Below are 22,783 nucleotides of genomic sequence, written 5' to 3'. Positions count from 1 at the left end.
TGCATGTTTTAAGCCTTTCTTCCTAAAAAATATTTTGAATGTATTTTGATCTAAAAGGTAATTTACATTGGTTTTAAAATTGTGTTGATAGAAATATATTATTTTGATAAGAGCTATTGACAGAAATATGATATACGTACTATTCATTTTTCACTTTTTCATTAGCCATATATGTGATAAATAAATTAACGAAACAAAATACATTAGCTTGAAATGTGGTATATATTTTTTTAATCTATTAGGCACTTAAAAACATACAATAAATTAATCAAGGTACATTATTTTATTAGTGGCAGTCTATAGCAGGCACTGTGGTTGTGATTTTTATTCCTACTCTTATAGTGGCATGTTATAGTGTATGGACCCTAAAAATCCTTTACTTAATTCATGTTACATAATGGTTATGGCTGCTATTTAAAAACCATGGAGTTTGATAATTGGTGATGTAAGATGGTTTAGGGCTTTGGTTCCAAGAGGTGTGAGGTTCAAGAACTTAATTGTGTTAGTATTGTGCATCTGTTCTGGTTTGAACTCTTCGCACGTCCACCAGTGAGATGGTTGCATGTGGTGGGAGAATGTTGAATAGCTTAAAATTCATTGTTTGGCCTAATTTAAACAACCTAAGTTTTTGAGTTAAAATAGCGGTCTAACAGTTTCCATGACTTACTGACGTTCGAACTATTATTTAATATATATCTTTATTTTTTTTGTGGAGAAAATAAGTTTGTTTTTTGAGCTATGTTATTATTGTTTGTCTTGAGTTTTGTGTACTGGATGTTGCATTTTAAGTATGAGTCTAGACAGAGTTGTTACTGGTTAAGTGATGAAATTTATATATGTGTGCTTCCAAATAGTTTTTTTGTCTTGGTGAATTATTTGTGTCTTTGTATTCATATGTGCATGTGTGTGTACTCTCTTGCATTTGTTACTTTAATTGGGATATGGTTTAGACAAATGTAGATTCATGTATTTTTACATTTAAAACTTTGCAGGTATTCCCATTTGGTTCAGTACCACTTAAGACCTATCTTCCTGATGGAGATATTGATCTGACTGCCTTTGGGGTTCCAAATGTTGAAGATGCTTTGGCCAGTGATGTGTCTTCTGTCCTTGAAGGAGAAGATCAGAATAGTGATGCAGAGTTTGTAGTAAAGGATGTCCAAATTATTAATGCGGAGGTTTTTATCCTTCTTTTTTTGCTTTGATTGTGTTTGAATATGAAGCATACTATATCTGATATCATAAGATTTACATGTATTTACAACCCCTAACGCCCACAAGCAGTCTCTGTCTTGTCTCCTGCAAGCATTCTGTGCACAATAATTGTTTAGTAGTGGTGTATACTTTTTTTTTTTGTAGCCTCTTTCCTGCTTCATTTCCTTTAGAAGGATATCTGAGTTGGGACTTTTTTTGGTCTTTCTAAGAATATTTTCTCTTTTTTGAAGTGTGAATGTTGTTGAAGTCTGGTCAATGTTAGTATTCCACTGACCTCTTGTTGATTGTTTGTATTTAGAAATGAATCTACAATGCTTTGCATTAATTGCACTTAACCCTGGCTGACTACCTATGGGATTTCAATTTCCCTCTTCATTATTGAATCCTGGATCCCAAAAAGCAGTTTATGTGTAGTGACTTACTAGAGTTCCTGTTGTGTAAGGATTCCTGAACACTCACATTGCCATTCTTTGTTCTTTTAAAATTGCTTCAAACTGGACTCTCTCTCTTTCTCTTTCTTCTCCGTTATTAGTTTAGTTACACATTGATGTTCAAGGAGGTTTGGGTTGGTTATTGTTTTCAGTTTGTGTTCTATAAAAGAAAACTTTTCCAATGTCTGTGTGTGAAATTGGGTGGGTGCAGCGGAGGTCCAACATTTTATGCAAAACTGCATTAACTTAACAGTGAATGGCCATGGATGCAGTTGTCTAGGAATTGGCTGCCCGTGGATGATGCTGGTGTGTGTTGGACAACCTTTTGATTTCTGATACAAAATTATTCAATGCCAGAGTGATGTCAGGAGGAAAAATAGAATGAGATGGATTGTGCCTCATCTTGGAATTACCTAAAAAAAGTGCTTATAGTTCTGAGTACTTCTAGAAAAAGTGATGTTTGGGTTGAACAAAAATGAGTACTTAATGCAAAAAGCACTTTTTGAACCACTTTTTAAAGAACTTTTTATGTGGGTTTGAAGAAGCAATCTAGGATAGCTTTTTGGCCACTTAAAAGTGGGTATTGAAGAGAGGCAGTGGCTGTTCCATAATTATAATGAACTACACTGGCAATTTTGTTACTTTCAGAAATTCCTCTCCCTTCTCTCTGGACAGATCATGCGCACTGTGCAGCTCCCTTTTCACACACTCACTCCCTGCCTCCCTCCCTCCCCAAGCCCTCTGCTTCGCAAGTTGGAGTGACTGCTGTTGGATCTGGTGGTGCACTGTGCTGGCTAGTGGTTTTGACTTCGACAAACCAGATCTCTTGCCTCTCCCCTGAACTCTCTTGCAAATCACAGTCCGTCACCTCCTCAGCCCCCCTTTTCACACTGTCGCTTCCCCGCCTAAAACCTTCTACTTCGCAAATCATAGGCCACTACCGCTGTCTCCTCCCCCTCTTCGCTCTGTCGCTTCTCCCCCCGAACCCTCCCTTTTGTAAATTATTGTTAATTAAAAAGTTGTTGACATAAATATAAACAAATAATGAAATTATTGTTAACTAAAAAGAAAAATAATATATTATTTTATGTAATAGAAGATATTTAAATGTTAGTTAAAAAGATTATTTTACATAAATCTTAATTAAATTAATTAAACTAGAAAATATTAATAATATTAATTAAAAATATTAATTAAAATAGTCATATATAAAATATAAATTCATGTAGAACTTTTTTTAATAATAAAAAAGAGTATCCAAACATCACTTATTTCATATTAATTAGCGCTTCTATTTAGGTACAACCAAAACAGTTCAACACTTTTATAGTTTAACACTTATTATTGGCAGTCATTAAATTTGGTAATTTAAAAAAAAAAAAAAACACTTCTCTTTAAGTGGTTGCAAACGATCCCGTGTCTTGGGATCAACTTATTTCTTAACCTTTTATATTCAAAGGTGTGGACCTGAATGGCATTGGTCCAAGATGGACCTAGCCATCCTCTGTTCCTTATTTTTTTGTCAAATTTAAAATTAACTGTTTCATTGGCCCTTCTATTTTTGTGCTGCTTTCTTATCCGTAATTACACACACACACACGCACACACACACACACACACTGCATGTAATAGGCCAGTAGTTCTACCACATAAAAAATTTACCACTTGAACCAATAACAATCTGGCTCCGGATAAAATGATACCTTATTTACTGTTCCACTGTCTAATTTTGTTGAGAGATCATGCTATGGTGGTATATACATTTGTATGCGGTAGTAAATATGTTGCGTGCATTGTACGTAATTGTGTGTGAATAATCTTGTTTAAAATATTTTTATAATTCTTATTTTAATTTGGATATTTTTTAGAACAAATTAATAATGTATCTTCATTATTAAGTTCACAAATCTTAAAATGAATACCCAAAGTTATTTATCAAAAGGTATGTATTTTTTAAGAAAAATAAAATACAAACATAGACTGGATATACTATTATGATACCATGTAAATAAAAGGCATGGGAAATCTTAAAAAATATCATATATGATATGATAGAAATGCTTTAATTGATTTTATTTTTTGCAGAATATCAAATTTTAATATTTATATAACATTATATATAGCAATTTTAATAAATTCATATGCATTTTTCATTTTTTATTTGGTAAAAAATCTCAATATATATGACTTTGTCCAATAAAATATCAATAAGTTTATTGCACTCTCTTTAGTATGGTTGCTGTCTAAAAGATTTGTAGTTGTTATTTTTTGTTTACTGAATGACCAATTAATGTTTTTTTATAAAAAAAAATAATAAATCAAAATTTTATTATTTGGATGATTTTAGAAGATAGATTATTCTTGATCTGAGCGTGGGTTCCTGCATCATTCTGGACGTAGGCAGGTAAAGAAGTTAGTTCAAGAAACTAGGATTAGATTAGCAACTTAGAATATAGGGACACTTAAGGGTAAAAACATGGAAATTGTGGACACAATGATTAGAAGAAGAATTAATATAATTTTCCTTCAAGAAACTAAGTGGGTGGGGGAGAAAGCTAGAGAAATTGATAAATCAGGATTTTAACTTTGGTACACTGGAAAAGAAAAACATAAGAATGGAGTAGGAATTATTTTAGACAAAAACTTAAAAAATAGCGTTGTTGATGTAAACAGAGTAGGGGATAGAATTATAAAAATCAATATAGAATTTGGGCAAGAGATAATAAATATCATTAGTGCTTATGCTCCTCAAGTGGGCTTAGCAGAAAATTTGAAGAGACAATTTTGGGAAGATATAGATAGTATTATACAAGGCATACCAGGGACTGAGAAAATATTTATAGGAGGAGATCTGAATGGACACGTTCGAAGGGATAATAAAAGTTATGATTGAATACATAGAGGATATGGATATGGAGACAAAAATAAGTCTAGGGAGATGATCTTAGACATCGCTATGTCATATGATTTTAGTATAATGAATACTTGCTTTAAGAAGAGAGAAGAACCCTTAATAACCTTTAAAAGTGGACAAAATATAAGTCAAATAGATTTTTTTTTTTAACTAGGAGGGTAAATTGTTTATCATGCCAAGATTGTAAAGTTATTCCTGGTGAAAGCCTAACCACACAACATAGAGTCTTAGTGTTAGATATATGTATTAAAAAATGGAAGAAAAAGGATAAAATAAACTAGTTTAAGAGAACTAGGTGGTGAAACCTAAAGGGAAAAAATATAATAAAAAGATAAAATGATCAAAGATGAGGATTGAACTATAGAGGTTGGGATAGATACAAATACTCTTTGGAGTAGATTAGCTAGCTCTATTAAAAAGATAGTAAAAGAGATTTTAGGTGAATCAATGGGAAGATTCTTGAATAGTAAAGAAAGTTGGTGGTGGGATAAAGATGTCCAAAAGGCCGTAAAGACAAAAAGAATTTGGTATAAAACGTGCCAAAAATGTAGAAACATGGAGAACTTTGAAAAGTATAAGGAGGCAAAGAAAGTTGCAAAAAAGACCGTCAGTGAAGCTAAATACAGATTATTTAATAATTTGTATGATAGATTAGATACAAAAGAAGGGGAAAGAGATATATCTAAACTTGCTAATGCTAGAGAAAAGAAGAGTAAGGACTTAGGAAATGTAAAATGTATAAAAAGTGAGGATGATATTGTCTTGGTTAAGGACGAAGACATTAAAGAAAGATGGCGAAGTTACTTTAGTAAGTTCTTTAATGAAAACCAAATAGAAGGCTTAAACATAAATTTGAAAAATGAGGAAAAGACTAACAATATGAGATTTATTCGCAAAATTATAGTTAACGAAGTTAAGTTTGCACTAAAAAAATGAAAAATGGGAAAGCTATAGTGCCAGCTAACATCCCAATTAAAGTTTGGATACTTAGGTGATAACGGAATTATATGGTTAACTAATTTATTTAATACAATTATAAAAACTAAGAAAATACTAGATGAATGGAGGAAAAATACTTTAATACCTGTATACAAAAATAAAGGAGATATTCAAAATTGTAATAACTATTGTAGTGTTAAACTTATGAGTCATACGATGAAACTATGGGAAAGGGTAGTTGAATAAAGATTAAGGTTAGAAACAAAGGTCTCAAAAAATCAATTTGGTTTTATGCTTGGGAGATCTACCACAAAAGCTATATATATTTTAAGAAGATTAATGGAAAAGTTTGGGGAAAAGAAGAAAGACTTGCATATGGTATTTATTGACCTAGAGAAAACATATGATACGATACCTAGGAAAGTTCTATGGTGGTTTTAGAAAAAAAGGGTGTATGTAGTAGGTATACTAATGTCATTAAGGATATGTATGATGGAGTAATGACTAGTGTAAGGACTATAGATGGAGAAAGTAGAAAATTTCCAATCACCATAGGTGTACATGAAAGATCTCCTTTGAGCCCTTATCTTTTTGCTTTAGCGATAGACCAACTGACTAAGAGTATTCAAAATGAGGTTCCATGATGTATGTTGTTTGCAGATGATATTGTATTAATTGATGAAATTAGGGGAGGAGTAGAGGCTGAGTTAGAATTATGGAGAGAAGCTTTGGAATCTAGAGGCTTTAGGATAAGTAGAAATAAAAGAGAATATATGAAATGTAATTTCAGTAATAATTGGGGGAATGTTGGAGACAAAGTCAAACTTGATGATGAAGAAATAAATAGCACTTGTAGATTTTGATACTTGGATCTGTCATGCAAGTTGAAGGAGAAATTGAAGATGATGTAATGCATAGAGTTAAAACATGTTGGATAAAATGGAGAAGTGCTTCAAGTGTGCTCTATGATTGTAGAATACTCTTAAAATTGAAAGGGAAGTTTTATAGGACAGCTATAAGATCAACTATGTTATATGGATCGGAATGTTGGGCGACGAAGAAGCAGAATATCCAAAAAGTAAAAGTTGCCAAGATGAAAATGCTTAGATGGATGAATGGTATAATATTGAAAGATAAATTAAGGAATGAACATATTCGCGGTAAGTTAGGTGTAGCTCCTATAGAAGATAAGCTAAGGGAGAAACGACTCAGATGGTATGGACACTTGCAACGTAGGCCACATAGTGCGCCAGTGAGGAAGAATTAGTTACTGTAGGGGGCAATAGAAGGGGTAGGGGTAGACTTAAAATAACTTGGAAGGAGATAGTGAGTAAGAATTTAATAGCCTTAAATCTATCAAAAGAAATGGTTCATGATCGCATAAATTGGTGAAAAAGGATTCATATGGCCGACTCCACCTAGGGGGAATTAAGGCTTGGTTTTGTTATTGTTGTTGTTGTTTTTATTAAATTTAGTTTCTTTTATAAATGTTGTCTTATTGTTTAAAAATGATTTACATCTTCGTACTTTTACATATGATATTTCATCTTTTAACTTATGTAAAATAAACTTTCTAAATGTTATTTTATCTTGTTTTGGTTGAATGTTCTTTGTTTTAGAATGTTTTGTCTTACTTTTAAAATATAAGGATGTTTTTTTCCACAAAATGATTTTCACTATTTGTGCTTTTTATATATAGTATAGATGTATGTATTCATCCGTGCTTGTGTATATTATGAAGCACCACGCAGCTATCTACTTTTTAATGGGTTTAAAAGATTGGGAGTAGTAAAATAAGATACTATTAACTTCTTAAAAGTATCCATTCACACTGTTTAGGTTATAATTGCATAAAATTAGGACCATTTATTCACTTCACATTTTTTGCACTATCGTCTGTTTTAAGGTAGTTTTGAACCTTTATGTGACGAGCCAAGCTTTTTCAGGGCCTTATGCTTTCCTGCGTAGTTGTTCGTGTTGTGCACATTGGGTGGGTAACCATCGTGTAAATACTAGTGTTGGTTTTATTCTCTGGGTAGAGTAAGGCTTTGGTGGAAAGGGGGAGTATGATACCTTGGTCATATTGATGTTTCTTTGTGCTAGAGTAGGAATTGCGTAGAAAGATCTTTAGAGAGGGTGAACATCAATCATTGTAAACTCACTAGCTATTGGAAACGTGTTTAGCCTACTTGCTTTCCTTGCTAAATATATGTTGCGTACGGAGATGTAATAAATGAATTTATGGTTTACTGCTTGACTCATGTTTACTTTTATGCTTAGCACTCCACAATCTATTGGCAGGAGGAAAATAATGAAAAGTCCTGTTTTGATGTGCATAGTGCGATTTGCAACAGAAGACACTTGGATTATTCAAACCCCAAACACCATACATACCATGTGCAATCTTGAGGCTTAACTGTAGGAGCCTTAGGCCTTAAGGTGTGTGGCGCTTGTAAAGCAAACTTGTCAAGATTCGAGGCTCATCCTATGTTGCAAATATGCACTTTTATCAACCAATTGTTTGAGGCAAAAAGTATTAAGAAATGGGTTTTACTGTTGAATTGAGTATGCCATCACCCACAAGAGGCCCTATGTTATGAGAGTCATGCCCGAGAATTCCTTTTTTCGGTTATGGTCATGAAGGAGATGGGGTGAAGAGTTTCAACCTCAACAAGAAACACCTGTTCACCAAGACTTTCCCTTCTAAAGATTTTCTACAGCCAGAATTTTCTCCCAAGCTGTTTCCCAAGCACAACAACAAAAAAAAAAAACTTGGTGAAAGTGTGGTTGATTATGACTCCTGTCTTCCTTTGTAATCTCTTTTTGTAATTAATCCACTTTAAAGTATACCCCCCCCCCCCTCCCCCCACCAACATCAATCATATTTGCATACGGTTCAGAAAGATTCCATAACCTAGTCTTTTTTTTTTTGTTTTGTTTTTTTGGCCTTTCAGAATACATTTGACACCACTTCATCACATGTAAAGGGCACATTTGTTTTCCCTTTCCACGGGAGCATTTTTCCATTGCCGGCTCGTACAAATCTATATATTACAGTTTTAAGGGAACTTCCCCACATCACTTGTTGAACCTAAAGACATCAACTTACTATTGCCTATCATAGACTCCACATGCGACTGCAAGTCCATCCAACCATTTTTAATTCTTTTCCAAAGCCGTAGTCCATAGACATTCCGTATTCCTTTCCCTTATAGTGATCCACTCATTTCTATTCGTACTCGTTAGCAACAATAAAGTGTTCCTAAACCATTAATCTCCAAATCCACTTCCAAAGAAGGGCTTTGTTCAACTGAATGGTATACTTAAACATCTGATGTAGGATGGGACGTGGGTAATTTGTTGGATTATTTTGCCCTATTTAGGAGACCAATTTCAAAGAATAGGGCCAAGGGATTGTTGGTCTTAAACCCAAATGTGTTTAGTTTATCTATAGTGGGCTTATTTGTATTTGGGGGTTTGTTTGTAATAGATGTGTCTTTTTAGAGTTTCATTTGTAATTTCATGTATCTTTAGGGTTTATGTGTGATTTCTTGTAATTTAGGCTTTCTTATAAATGAGGTGTGAAAGCCATGTAAGAGTTTGCTTTTGTTGAATTTGAATTGAAGTGAATGTGTCTTCCTTCCTCATCTCTTCTTCCTTCCTCCTCTCTATTCCTCTCCCAATATTCCCCTGGCAGTACCTTTACTGCTGTTTCTTCCTCATTCTCACTGCTGCTACTGCATCATTTGGTATCAGACCCCAAACACAATCATCTGAATTCTTTCCTTCCAATTCCCCATTTTTTCCTCATTCTTCTTCCCCTGTTTTCTATTAAATTCCAGCGATTTCTGCAGAACTCTTGAACCAACTTTTCTTCTCCTTCTCTGATTTTCTTCCTTCTCTCCTCCTTTCCTTTTCCTTCTTCATTCTACATTTCTATGTTCATCACACCAGAAAAAAAACCATAAAATTACAGCTGCTGCCCTTCATTATTTTTAGACCACTTTACAAGTATCCTTTTGAAACATCACCACTACCATCATAGGAAATGCTGACCAGAAGATCTCAAAATGACATCGCTATCCAACCATTTGTGTGGTCCAATGTGCTAGCAAAATAATCTCCAGCCGTCGCCCCTTCCTATATCCTCCATTTCCTTCATTTTTCTCATCACACCACCACCACATCCACCGAATTCGTCACCCTATGATCTACCTTTGCTCCAATTTTCATCACTGTAATATTGCCAGCGACACGCAAGTCAAAATTTCCCCCATGCTCTGCGACTACTAAAAGGCATTTGCTTTCAGCCACAGTATTTTGGTTTTCCCTGCAAAAAAACCTGCAAATTTTTTCTGTTTGGTAGGAAGTTGATTACTTGAGTTTGTTACACATTTTGCAGAATCCATCAATACTGCCAGCGTCAGAATTGGACCATATTGATGCAATTTTTTAGTTATTTATGGGTTATGTGAGATAATATACAATATTGGAAAAATTGAGGATAGTTCTTGAGAAGTTCAGGGTCAAGTTTGTGGATTTGCATGAATAGATTGAGAATTGTTGGCAAATTGCATTAAGGGTCCTTAGTGATATATAGTTGCAGCATATATAATAAACTAAAATCATGAGCATGGTGATTAATGTTTAGTTGTCTGCAAAAGTGGAGTTGTTATTTGGTAGGGTACAGAATATGGAGAGTGCTTTGGAGACTATTTGATGTAGGACAAGAGGGAGAGAGAGAGAGACAACTAAAAACATGAAAATACACGACATAAAAAAATCTAACACAATCGTAGCTTCCTAATTCTACGCTTAAAGTTTGTATGCTGAATCAAATCTGAAACTGTCTTATAAAACTCACAAACCAAGTAAATACCTACAACTAACTAAAACACAAAATTACATAAAAACACCAACATGGCATGAAATGACACAACATAAGAAAGAGAAACTATCTTGAGTTTTGATTCAAACCTGAAGCTGTCTCATACAACTCATAAGCCAAGTATTAATGCCCCCAACCAACTAAAACACAAAATTACGTATTAACACCAACATAACATGAATGACACGACATAAAAAGTCTAATACAATCATAGTTTCCTAAATATGTGGTCTAAGAGACCTAGGCAGTCCTCTGTCACTATTACTAATGCTTGGAATAGGCTAACAACTGAAGTTGCAGCCTTGGATAAAAAAGAGCACTGAATTTTCCACGAAGCAGGAAAGTAGTACAGCTGCCATTGCTCCTCATAATTTTGAGTGGCATGAAGGCCAAAATGATCATAAGGGAATTAAATTGGAAGTTTCAGATTTTAATGGTGATGGTATGGTTCTCCTGATGAATTTGATGACTATATTCTCTTGAGTGCTATTTCTGATGGTATGACATGAATGAGGTTCGAAAGTTGTATTTGGCTGAACCAGAATTGAAGGAACTGCTTGAAAAATGGTGGGTTAGACAACATGAGATCTTCAAAAGAAGGATATTTGGTAAGATCAAAATATGGGGTGAGATTAAGTGAGCCATGCTGTAGCAATATGTACCTTCCAATTACCAGCAGAGCGTTCACGTGCAACTCTTTGGTTTGAAGCAAGAAGGGAAGACACTGGCAGATTACACTAATAATAGGTTCTATCATTTGGCTAATCGTGCCAGCTTAGAGTGGAAAGAGGATGTGATGATTTCTTTGCGTAGAGAAGGGTTGTAGCCAGCTATTGCCTCTAAGCTTGCTGTATGTCATCTCATTACAATTGGAGATGCTATACATGTTACCACTTAAATAGAGGAGATTATGCTGTGAAATTCTCTTAGAGCTATGTCGATCATTTGGTTTGAGCAGACTATTAGTGAAGTTGTGCGTGAGAAGTCAGTTGAGCAGTTGGGTGAAGGAGTTAGATTACTACTCCTTGGAAGAATCCAAAGCACTTGAGAACAACATCTAAGGTCCAACCATCGATCAAGTGCTTCAAATCTCAGGGTTTTGGGTATTGAGCTGCACAATGTCCTAACAAAGTCATGGCAATTGCAGGAAAAGAAGATGACGATGCCATCCAAGTGATTGAAGGTGAGAGAGAAGTGCCGAGGGATTTAGATGATGATGGCAATGTGAAGAACTATTTAGTACTTCAACCTGTACTCTTCCCCAAGTTTGAAGAAAGTGAAGTTTGGAAATGAGCCAGCATCTTTTAGACCCAAATGATTTGTCATATAAGCAGCTTTGTACTTTGGTTTTTGATTGATAGTTGTACAAATGTCGTTTTTGAAGTTGTGAAGAAGTTAAATTTGGTGGTTGAACCACACATCCCGATACTTGCAAAATTGCTTGGGTGAATAATACCAACTTGAAGGTCCATGGTATTGTTGTATTAGCTTATTTTCATATTGAGTTGACTTTTAATGTTCATTTATACTTAGATTTATATATATATATATATATATATATATATATACATTTAAATATATGTATTCAGGCAATGTTGTGCCTGGGATATGTAAGGGGGTAAAAGTGTGAATTATGACTTATATGAGGATTATTTTGTTGGAATTTCATAGGATAGGTGATCTTAGGAAGCAAAGGGTGGCAAGGTAGGTTTTGGTTAGGTGTGCTTGTATTGCATTCTTTTGCACGAAGCTAAGCTAGATTGTGTGGATGGATTGGTGATCAGGGGCATTTGATATATGTGCTTTAAAGATTGAGAACTTCCCCTCTCATAGGATTTTTCCAAGGATGTTTTAATTAAGTAAGATATTTGCGGTGGTGGTTGACCTTGGTCTATGGTCCTTTTGGGCTAATTCTTGCACTATGTTTGATTGCCGGAATGAAATTTACTTCAGAATGATAATGAGATGGGAATGGAATTGGAATAACAATGGAATGGATGTTAGAATAGACTAGCATTTGGGTGTAGATAAGAATGCCTATTGAAACAAAATGGGGAATGAAATTGATGTAAGGGTGTTACATCCTAGCTTGAATGTAAGGGGTTCAAATCACATAAACAATATGACACACAATCTTTCAAAGCATGGAGGTAAGATCATACATCTTGCCCTTCAACACCCCGAATGCCATGGGAGCCTTGTGCATTGATTGATGTTACATTTAACCAGAACTTCAATTCGCCAAAAAAATTTAAATAAAATTAAAATTTGCAAGAGTTGTATTGTTCACACATTTGCTGATAAAAAAAGAGAGATGGAAATTGAAGGCATGATTGAAAATTTTTGATTCCATGTACCCACCACTCATTCATCGTCTTTTTTCACAATTTTTTTTTTCACAAGTTTGCTATTTTATAATGACCTCAATTATGGATCTGAAAGAAATTCCTATTTTCTGGTGGTGACTCCATGGTCAGTGAGGTCCATGAGTACTCTGTATGTAAATTTTTTCACAAATTGACAATTTTACATAGAGCCTTTTGTATAGATTTCTAACAAAAAGGCTTTTATTTATTTTTTTTCTTCTCCATGGAAGTAAGCAACCCCATGGTCATTGGCATCCATGGTGACTTCTTCATCATCTCTATAAATCCCCATGATCAATGATTAGCTTCCATTGCAGCCCCATATCTCCCAGTCATTGTAGCCCAAACCGCTATCACCCATGACAATGATTGGCACCGTACTGTTAGTGGCTTGTCCACTTTTTGATAAATGTTTTTCTCTAGCTTTAGAGATCAGCAGGTATTTTGAGATGGTGATCATGTAAAGAGAGGGACTGAGGATGGATTAGGGCATTTGGAAGTTTGTGATAGTTTTGGAATAATATCAATTGTTTGGGGTCATATTGGTCTTATAAATAATACACTAGAATGGGATGGTGATTCATATGGATGAGAGCCGGAAATGCAGAAATTCCATTAAACAGGGGACTGTGATTTTGCCTTATATGTGAGCCTAATGCAGAATGGGGACTTGGTTTCTGATTCCCTGATTTTGCAAACCAAATGCCATTGTTGCCATGTTAGGTCTTTCCTTTGGGATGAGTTGTATGGGGTCTATGTTTTTGATCATCTCGGTGGATTTTAGTGTTGAGATTTAATATTCTTAGTTTCCTAAAAAAAGAGGGGTTTGAGTTTGACTTCCACCATGCAGATTTGTAATAGGTTTATTAAGGAGTTTGGAAGGGCGATATGTTGCTGGATAATGCCACCTTTACTTGGTTGGTTAGAGGAGGTTTTTTGTGTCTATTGGCTAGTCGTGCAGACAGGTTTCTTTCCTTTTTTTTTTCCCCCTTTTCCCTTTGGGGATTGGAAGGATGAGTTACCTACCGTCCTTGGGGGTGCTTTTTGGGCTGGTGTTTGATGACATTCATATTTTATTAGTCTAGTAATGTCAGGTGGGTCTTGAGGCCTTTTAGTTTTGAAAATATGTGGCTCACTCATTGTTCCTTCCATTCTTTGGTTAAATAGACTTTGCAGGATTATTTTGTGGATGGAGTGGGAGGGTTTTGTGGATGGAGTGGGAGGGTTTTAAGTTTATGAAGAAGCTGAAACACCTTTAAGTCTATGAAGAAGCTGAAACATTTGAAGGCGGCATTGAAAAGAATAAAACATAGATGTTTTTCGGGATGTTAGAGTTAGGAAAATTGGTATCTTGTGTGGGACTTAGTCTTTGGATTGGAGGGGGGGGGGGGGGGATTCTGTGGGGTTGTTTGTTGTTGAAGATGTGTTTCTCTTAAGAATGATTTTGGATGATATGACTTTTAAGGAAGAAAAGAGCTGGGGGCAAAAGACAAGATTTATGTGCTATAGGGAAGGAGATTTTGATTCTAGTCATTTTCATAAGGTTACCATCATCACTTTTACCTAAAATCTTAAGCTGTTAGATGGTGGGCCAACAAAGGAAGACCACTGTCAAAAATACAATAGGGGCTGCCAAATAACAAGACTTGAACTCATGACCTGGAATCAAAGCTTTGATACCATATCAAATGACTGTGTATATCAAGCTATTCAATGAACATGATTAAAGGACTTGAATCTGGTGCAGTCCTATGTTAAAGGCGTTGGATTATTGTCCTATTTCTGAGCATTCAGTTTCTTGGAGTGATCTTTAATGGAGGAGGTTAGGAGATGATGCTTGGGATGGAGGTGATGGCTTTAATGTGATGTTCTTTCTACCTTGGTGTGTAACATGAAGGATTTTATGCCTTATTAATTTTGTAATTTGTGTGTGTAAGATTATTGCCAAGGTTCTTGAAGATAGGTTGACAGGAGGCAGGCAAATTTTGGATGGTGGCGAATGAGGTGTTTGAGGATGTGCATAGAAGGAGGGATACAGGGTTTTATCTTTAAGATGGATTCTGAGTCTGAAAAAGCTTATTATTGAGTTAGTTGGAGGGCTTTGGTGGTTAGTGTAGGTGTTGGTTGGTGTCGGGTGATCCTTTGTTTACATAGTGGTCTTATGTCTTTTTATATGATTGTAGACCCGGAATATGTTTCTCAGGACTATAATTTTTTGGAGAAATCTTAATGATTGGGAAGCAGGTGAGATTCCTTATTTACTTATTTTTCTAGATTCTATTTTTCTTTAGGTTTTCTTGTAATTCTTTCCTTGATCATTTGACTTAGCCATCCATGTTCCACCACTTCCCCCCCCCCCCCCCCAAAAAAAAAACAAAGAAATCATATTTGGAAAGCTAGTGCCCCTTCTAAAGTTATGGCATTTATTTTGTTAGCTGTTTTTCATAGAATTAATTCCAAAAAATTATTATTTTGTAGGAGGCCCCTTGAGGCTTTATCCTTTGATGTTTGTATTGTGCATTATGATATTGTTGAGATCCACTCCCACCTTTTCTTGCTTCATTCTTCTGCCTGGAATTAGTGGAACAGATTTTTTTGGCATGTTTGGGGAGACTTGGGATTGCCCAAATTCGATGGAGGCTTTCTTGCTTGCTTATTTTAGAGGTTATGGAAGGGAAAAGATGCTCATGGATTGTTGAACAGGGTATTTGGTCAGAAAGGAATGCACACATTTTTAAAGGCCATTCTTTGGCTTTACCAACTCCACCTGTGATGCACTTAATGTCCTAATCATTTCACATACAATCAGTCCTAAGCCAGTGTAAAGGAGGAAGGTTGCGTTAGGTAGTTGACAAGCCATGTAAAACTTGCCAGATCATTATGATATGAATGCTTATCGATTATTTGCAAGGATGTCCCCTATGAGCAACGCATTGCACTTACACCACCGGAGTGTCTCAAAAAGTGGGCGAGGGTGGGCTTGGTCATTGCCCTGCAGCGATGTGCCGTGTCAATGCCCATGTACGGTGTTAAATATGCAAGGGCTCCCGCATCATTCTATACATGGGTGGGCAAAGAAGTTAGTTGAGGAGACTAGGATTAGATTAGCGACTTGGAATATAGGGACACTTAAGGGTAAAATCATGGAGGTAGTGCAGACACTGATTAGAAAAACAATTAATTTAATTAGCCTTCAAGAAACTAAATGGCAGGGGAGAAAGCTAGAGAGATTGAAAAATCTGGATTCAAACTTTTGTCCGTTGGAAAAGAAAAACATAAGAATGGGGTAGGAATTATTGTACATAGACTTAAAAAGATAGTGTTGTAGATGTTAAAAGAGTAGGAAATAGAATTACAAAAATCAAGATAGTCTAAGGCCAAGAGATAATAAATGTCGTTAGTGCTTATGCTCCTTTAAGTAGGCTTAGCAGAAAACCTTAAGGTTGCGTTTGGGAACGCAAATTTCATTTTAACATGTTTGTTTTAACTACATGTCTTTTAAATTCAAGAATTTGAAATACATGCATTTACAAATTCATTGTTTGAGTAATTCTTAAAAGCTATGAATTTGAAAAGCATGTATTTATAGATTCATTGTTTTGATACCTTAAGAACCTATGTATTTGAATTTGAATTTAATTTTTCTAAAAAATTATGAAATTTGAGGCAATAACTACATGTCTTTTAAATTCAAGAATTTGAAATACATGCATTTACAAATTCATTGTTTGAGTAATTCTTAAAAGCTATGAATTTGAAAAGCATGTATTTATAGATTCATTGTTTTGATACCTTAAGAACCTATGTATTTGAATTTGAATTTAATTTTTCTAAAAAATTATGAAATTTGAAATTGCCTCAAATGATTAAAAAAATTTTAACATTAAAGTTATCAAATACAGTGAGAGAGATGTACATTATTCATCAACTAAGTACTTGAACTAAAAATTTAAAATAATTTTGTTTTACAATCCCAACTAAGGAAAGTCAAAAAAAAAACATAGGTGCTATGTTTTCAGCACTAGAAAATAAGTTGATGCTGGGATTGATCTTGTGCAAGGGTGATAGCCATGGGGGTTTAGATTCTTCAGGTGCATTGTTTTGGTTTGCCAGAGGAGAAGGTCTCACGTAAAGTTTGTTTAGCTATGTGAAAATATGCTTGAAACCTTCACTCCTACTGAGCCTTAGGGTTCTGCTGTGATGAAACTGATGAAAACCCTTTTTGATGATGGCCCTCAAAACCTGAGGAAAGCAAGAGGCTGTGGCAGTCATCTGCATCCGTAAATATTAGCAAACAAATAAATAAAACCCACATAAATGATAAAGAAATCCATCATTTGGAAGAGAGAAACCTGTGAATAAAACCTCCAGTGCCAAAATAATTAAACCCTATTTTTAAACTTGATATTGAACAAAGAAGAATAAAAAAAAGGGAAAAAAGGGAAAGTGAGCTCAGATGACCCTTGGTGAATTGCAGCTCATAGTAAAGGCTTGCAGGACAAATAAACAAAAAGCACATGCGCGTACACGCATGATGCACCAGCAGGTTTCTCCCTGCTTGCCAGCCCATTCATAATGAATTTTGATGCTCTTTTCACTCCAGACCAGACTGCAACTCCAAATAAGATTAGAATTCCAGAAGACCAGGCACAATCAAACAAACAGCAAGGGGCTTCAAAGGGCTAAGGTTAGTCCTGAAGCTAAAATTGTGGTGCTATCATGTGCTAATACACTATCTTGCAACAGCCATTGGCAGCACAAAAAATGTGGAAAAATAGCCAAGGCTGTTGTGGCAATAACATTGACTGCTAAAAATCTGCATGCAAGCCAATCAATCTCAACCGAGAAAGCTTATCGAGCAGAATACCTAAATTACTAATATTACTAAAAATTAAAATTGGGGAAAAAAATAGATGGAGGTCGATAGATTAACCAAAAGTTTTATTCTTAAGAAATATGGAAAAAAATTTTGAAAAACAAGGGGGAAAAAATAAATCCTTTACTCAGTGTCATTGCTAAAATTTGTAATGATGGTGTTTCAGTTTGACCTGTGACCCATAAAAAAACAATAATAATAACCCAAACAGATTATGTTTCTAAACAAGGAATTGTAAAATAATAATCAAACTAGTGCTCCTGGAAGATATTTTTAGAATTTCTTGTGCATAACCTATCAAAGAATAAAAGGTTAAATATGTTCATGTAAACCATAATCTATTTGAACCTAACCAGTGGTTGGTTGATTGATGGTTTGTAAATATGAAATGAGTGCAAAAGAATATTGGGTGAGAAACTATTTTTAGAAAGAATACTCATGCTTGTAGAAAACATGAGGCTAAATTCTTTCACTACATAAAGATGAAGAACCTGCATCAGCCAAACCCAGATCACAACATGCTGTGACTTGGGCATCAAATCAAACAGAACCAAAGCATGCCTAATGCCTAAATCAATAGTATCAAAAAACTAATGACAACAATGCTTTTTGAATTACAATTTTTCCCTTTCCAGAAGAGGAACCAACCCAAAAGCAGATGCTTTGGAATAGCGTGTCTTGCTTTACCTTTGACTCAATTGCCATCTCCTAACATTGCAGTGACTGGCACACGCTATAAACTCTCAGGATAGTTTGCTTCCAAAAAACATTATAAATGATATCTCCTCCACTTTACTAAAAACTGCATTGAGTTTAGATTGTTCATCTTACAAAGGGACGCAATCAACCAATACAAGTGATAAATATATTGGAGACATAAAATTAGGTTTGCGTAGGTAGACATGTTAAAGTGGAACAGTGCCATTTGACCTTGACAAATAAACATGCCTCATTGCGACCAGGCTTAGAAATGTAAAACTTTGTAAGAAGAATGGAGATAGCTTCATTACATGAATAAACGGTTGGTTCAAGTATCACAAAAGATGTTTTACTTCTTGAGTCCTTTTCAAATTTTTTAAATCCCCAAAGTTCATATAGAGGCAATTCCTTGTAAATGAATCACTCCCGTAAGTGTGAGTGTGTGTGAGAGAGAGAGAGAGAGAGAGAGAGATTAGAGGTGCCTCTAGTTGTGATTAGGGGTGCCTCAAGTTGTGAGGGCTTCTCTACATCAAGGGAGCTTCAAGGGAGGGAGGAAGAGCAGCTCTGCATTGATGGAGCTTCAAGGGATGAGGGAGACTGGCTCTGTGTTGAGGGAGTGGAGGGAGAGCAACTCTACGCCAAGGGAGTTTCAAGGGAGGGGGAAGAGCAGCTCTGCTTTGAGGATTTTTGAGGGATAGAGGAGAGGATTAAGATTTGGATTGGAAGCTCAAATACATGGGTAAGGAATGAGTTTCAAATACATGGATTTGGGGGAATGAAACTCACCCTCAATTTCACTTAAATGCAAATACACTCTTTCAAGTGTACAAACAAGGAATTAGTATTTGAGGTTTCCAAATTCAAATACACATGTTCAAATTCTTGTTCCCAAACAGACAATAAGAGACAATTTTGGAAAGATGTGGATAGTATTATACAAAGGGATATCAAGGACTCTGAAAATATTCATAGGAGTAGATATGAATGGATACATTGGCAAGCATAATAAAGTTTATGAGGATACATGGAGGATATGGATATGGAGATAAAAATGAGTCTGGGAATATGCTTAGACTTCGCATTTTTATTATAATGAATACTTGCTTTAAGAAGAGAGAAGAACTATTAGTAACCTTCAAGAGTGGACAAAATAAAAGTCAAAGTGGACAAAATAAAAGTCAAATATATTTTTTCTTGACTAGGTGGGTAGGTCGTTTATAATGTAAGGATTGTAAAGTTATCTTAGGTGAAGGCTTAATTGCACAACATAGAGTTTTAATGTTAGATATATGTATTAAGAAATGGAAGAGAAATGAGAATATAAATCAGTGCAAGAGAATGAGGTTGTGGAACCTAAAGGGAGAAAATATAATAAAATTTAAAGATAAATTGATCAAAGATGGTTATTGGACAATAGGGGTGGTGTAGACACAAACACTCTTTGGAGTAGGATAGCTAGCTCTATTAAAAGATAGCAAAGAGACTTTAGGTGAATCAAGAGGAAGATTCTTGGATAGTAGAGAAAGTTGGTGGTGGATCAAGATGTCCAAGAAACTGTAAAGACAAAATGAATTTGGTATAAAACATGACAAAAATGTAGAAACATGGACAACTTTGAAAGTATAAAGAGGCCAGAAAAGATGTAAGAAAAGGCCATTAGTGAAGCTAAACATTGATTATTTAATAATTTATATGTTAGAAAAAGGCATATTTAAACTTACTAAAGCTAGAGAAAGAAAGAGCAAGGACTTAGGTAATGTAAAATATATAAAAAGTGAGAATGATATTGTTTTGGTTAAGGAAGAAGACACAAAAGAAAGATGGCGAAGTTGCTTTAGCAAGCTATATAATGAAAACCAAGTAGAGATTTAAACTTAGAATTGACAGATGAAGAAAAAGGCTAAAAATATGAGATTTATTTGCAAAATTAGAGTTAAGGAAGTTAAGTTTGCATTAAAAAAATGAAAAATTGAAAAGCTATAGGACCGGATAACATCCCAATTAAAGTTTGGAAATTCCAAGATGATAACTATATGGTTTACTAATTTATTTAACACAATTACAAAAACTAAGAGAATGTCAGATGAATGAAGGAAAAAAACTTTAATGACTATATACAAAAATAAAGAAGATATTCAAAATTGGAATGACTATCGAGGAATTAAACTTTGAGTCATACAATGAAACTATGGGAAAGGTAGTTAAACAAAGATTAAGGTTAGAAATGAACGTCACAAAAAATTAATTTGGTTTTATGCCAGTGAGACCTACTATTGATGCTATATATCTTTTAAGAAGATTGATGGAAAAGTTTAGATAAAAGAAGAGGGACTTACATATGGTATTTATTGACTTAGAGAAAGCATATGATAAGAGTACCTAGGGAAGTTCTATGTGGGTTTTTGGAAAAAAAGGTTTATGCAGTATGTGAGTAATGACTAGCGTTAGGACTACTAGTGGAGGGGCTAGGGAATTCCCAATCAGAATAGGTGTACATCAATGATTTGTTTTGACGCCTTATCTTCTTAATTTAGTGATGGATGAACTTACTTGGAGTATCCAAAATGAGGTTTAGTAGTGTAAATTATTTTTAGATGATATTGTCTTGATTGATTAAACTAGGGGAGAAATAGAATCTAAGTTAGAATTAAGGAGAGAAGTTTTAGAATCTAGAGGTTTTAGGATAAGTAAAATTAAGACAGAATATATGAAATGTGATTTTAGTCATAGTAGGAGAAATATTGGAGAAAAGGTTAAACTTGATGGTCAAGAAATCAATAACACTAGTAGATTTTGGTACCTTGGATCTATTATGCAAGTTGAAGGAGAAATTAAAGAAGATGTAACACATAGAGTTAAAGCAAGTTGGGCAAAATGGAAAAGTGCTTTGAGCATGTTGTGTGATCATAGAATACCCTTAAAACTACAAGGGAAGTTCTATAGGACAACTGTAAGACCAACTATGTTATATGGATCATACTATTGGGTGACTAAGAAACAACATATCCAAAATGTAGAAATTGTCGAGATGAGAAGGCTAAAATGGATGAGTGGTATAACACTAAAAGATAAATTGAGGGATAAACATATTTGTAGTAAGGTGTCGCTCCTAAAGAAGAAAAGATGAGGGAAGGATGACTTAGATGGTTTGAGTACCTACAACATAGGCTAAATAGTGTGCCGGTCTTACTATGAGGGGCAGTAGAAGGGGTAGAGATAAATCTAAAATAACATGGAATGAGATAGTCACTAAGGATTTAATAACCCCGAATTCGTTAGAGGAAATTGTCATGATTGCGCAAATTGGCAGAAAATGATTCATGTAGCCGACCCTAGCTAGCGGGAGTTAAGCTTGGTTTGTTGTTATTGTTGTATTCTTTGGCTTTACCATTTCTCTGGGATGGAATCCATTTCTTTGCTTCTCTTTGGGCTTCCTCTGCTGGTTGTTGTAGGAGGACTTGTTTTTTGGACTTCCAACATGAGTGTCAACTATTGATTTGATGCTGTTTCCATATATACATTTTTCTTTTGTTTGTTAAGGAGGATTGTTGTATACTTTGCATATCATATTTCCCTTAATGAAATTTCTTCTTTAGAACAAAAAATGGTAATTCGGAATAATGGTCTTCAATAGGATGGGTTGGATGCTAAAGTTGGAGAAAACTTGTGTGGCTCTTTTGAAAATTTTTTCACAGATATTTCATTTTTTTGTTTTCATGTTCGTTATAGAAATGAGCAAAAGGGTTTATATTTGGGAGGATCTGTGCATTGAGGATGCTTCCTTGATTTCATCATATCCTCCATTTTTTTTTTTAAATCACCATTTATTGTACTTCTATGTCTAGTGTCTTCTAACAGACAGGAGGGTGGAGTTGTGGGATATCTTTTTCCTGGGGAATCTGAGCATGGGGGAAAAATGATTTAATCCCTTTGTTGTTTGTGTTGTGTTCTAAAAGGAGTTGAGCTTTGGATGCATCTCAGAAGTTTTCTTTGCATTGTTATTTCACTTACTCAATTTCTGTCGCTAATGCTATTCCGTTTCTCTTTCATTTTCCTTTTTAAACTAAGATTCTATGTGCACTTGGAATGCAGTCTTTAATATGATCCTTGTGGATGATTTTCTTTGAAGGGAAAGACCAAATAAAGCACTTTCCCTTGATGTGTGGGCTTTTCTATATCTAGTCTTTACTGAAAGGTCGACTATTAATTGATCTGATAATGAAATAAGTAACTAATAATCCTTCAGTATTAAAAACTGAGAGCTTGGCATGAAGAAAAAGATTGATTATTAATTGATCTGATAATGAAATGAGTAACTAATAATCCTTCAGTATTAAAATTGAGAGCTTGACATGAAGGAAATTGTCTTAAACCTGAAGCATCAACCATGAACCACAGTCCAGATGCTAGTTCAGTCATGATAGATCATTGGATTGCTGGATTTTTGTCCTATTT

General features: G+C 34.8%; 1 protein-coding gene across 1 annotated transcript in view; it reads left to right on the top strand.

Moving 5' to 3' along the window:
- The window catches only part of LOC131161015 (uncharacterized), a 41,814-nt gene that overhangs the window by 6,139 nt on the left and 12,892 nt on the right, over window positions 1–22,783 (top strand). Inside the window, exon 2 of the mRNA XM_058116876.1 lies at window positions 993–1,178. Coding sequence (XP_057972859.1) covers window positions 993–1,178 — 186 coding nt within the window. The remainder of the gene's footprint in view (window positions 1–992; window positions 1,179–22,783) is intronic.

Source organism: Malania oleifera, chromosome 7 (assembly GCF_029873635.1).
Source record: "Malania oleifera isolate guangnan ecotype guangnan chromosome 7, ASM2987363v1, whole genome shotgun sequence".
NCBI lineage: Eukaryota > Viridiplantae > Streptophyta > Magnoliopsida > Santalales > Ximeniaceae > Malania > Malania oleifera.
This window is presented reverse-complemented; position numbering and strand designations above follow the sequence as displayed.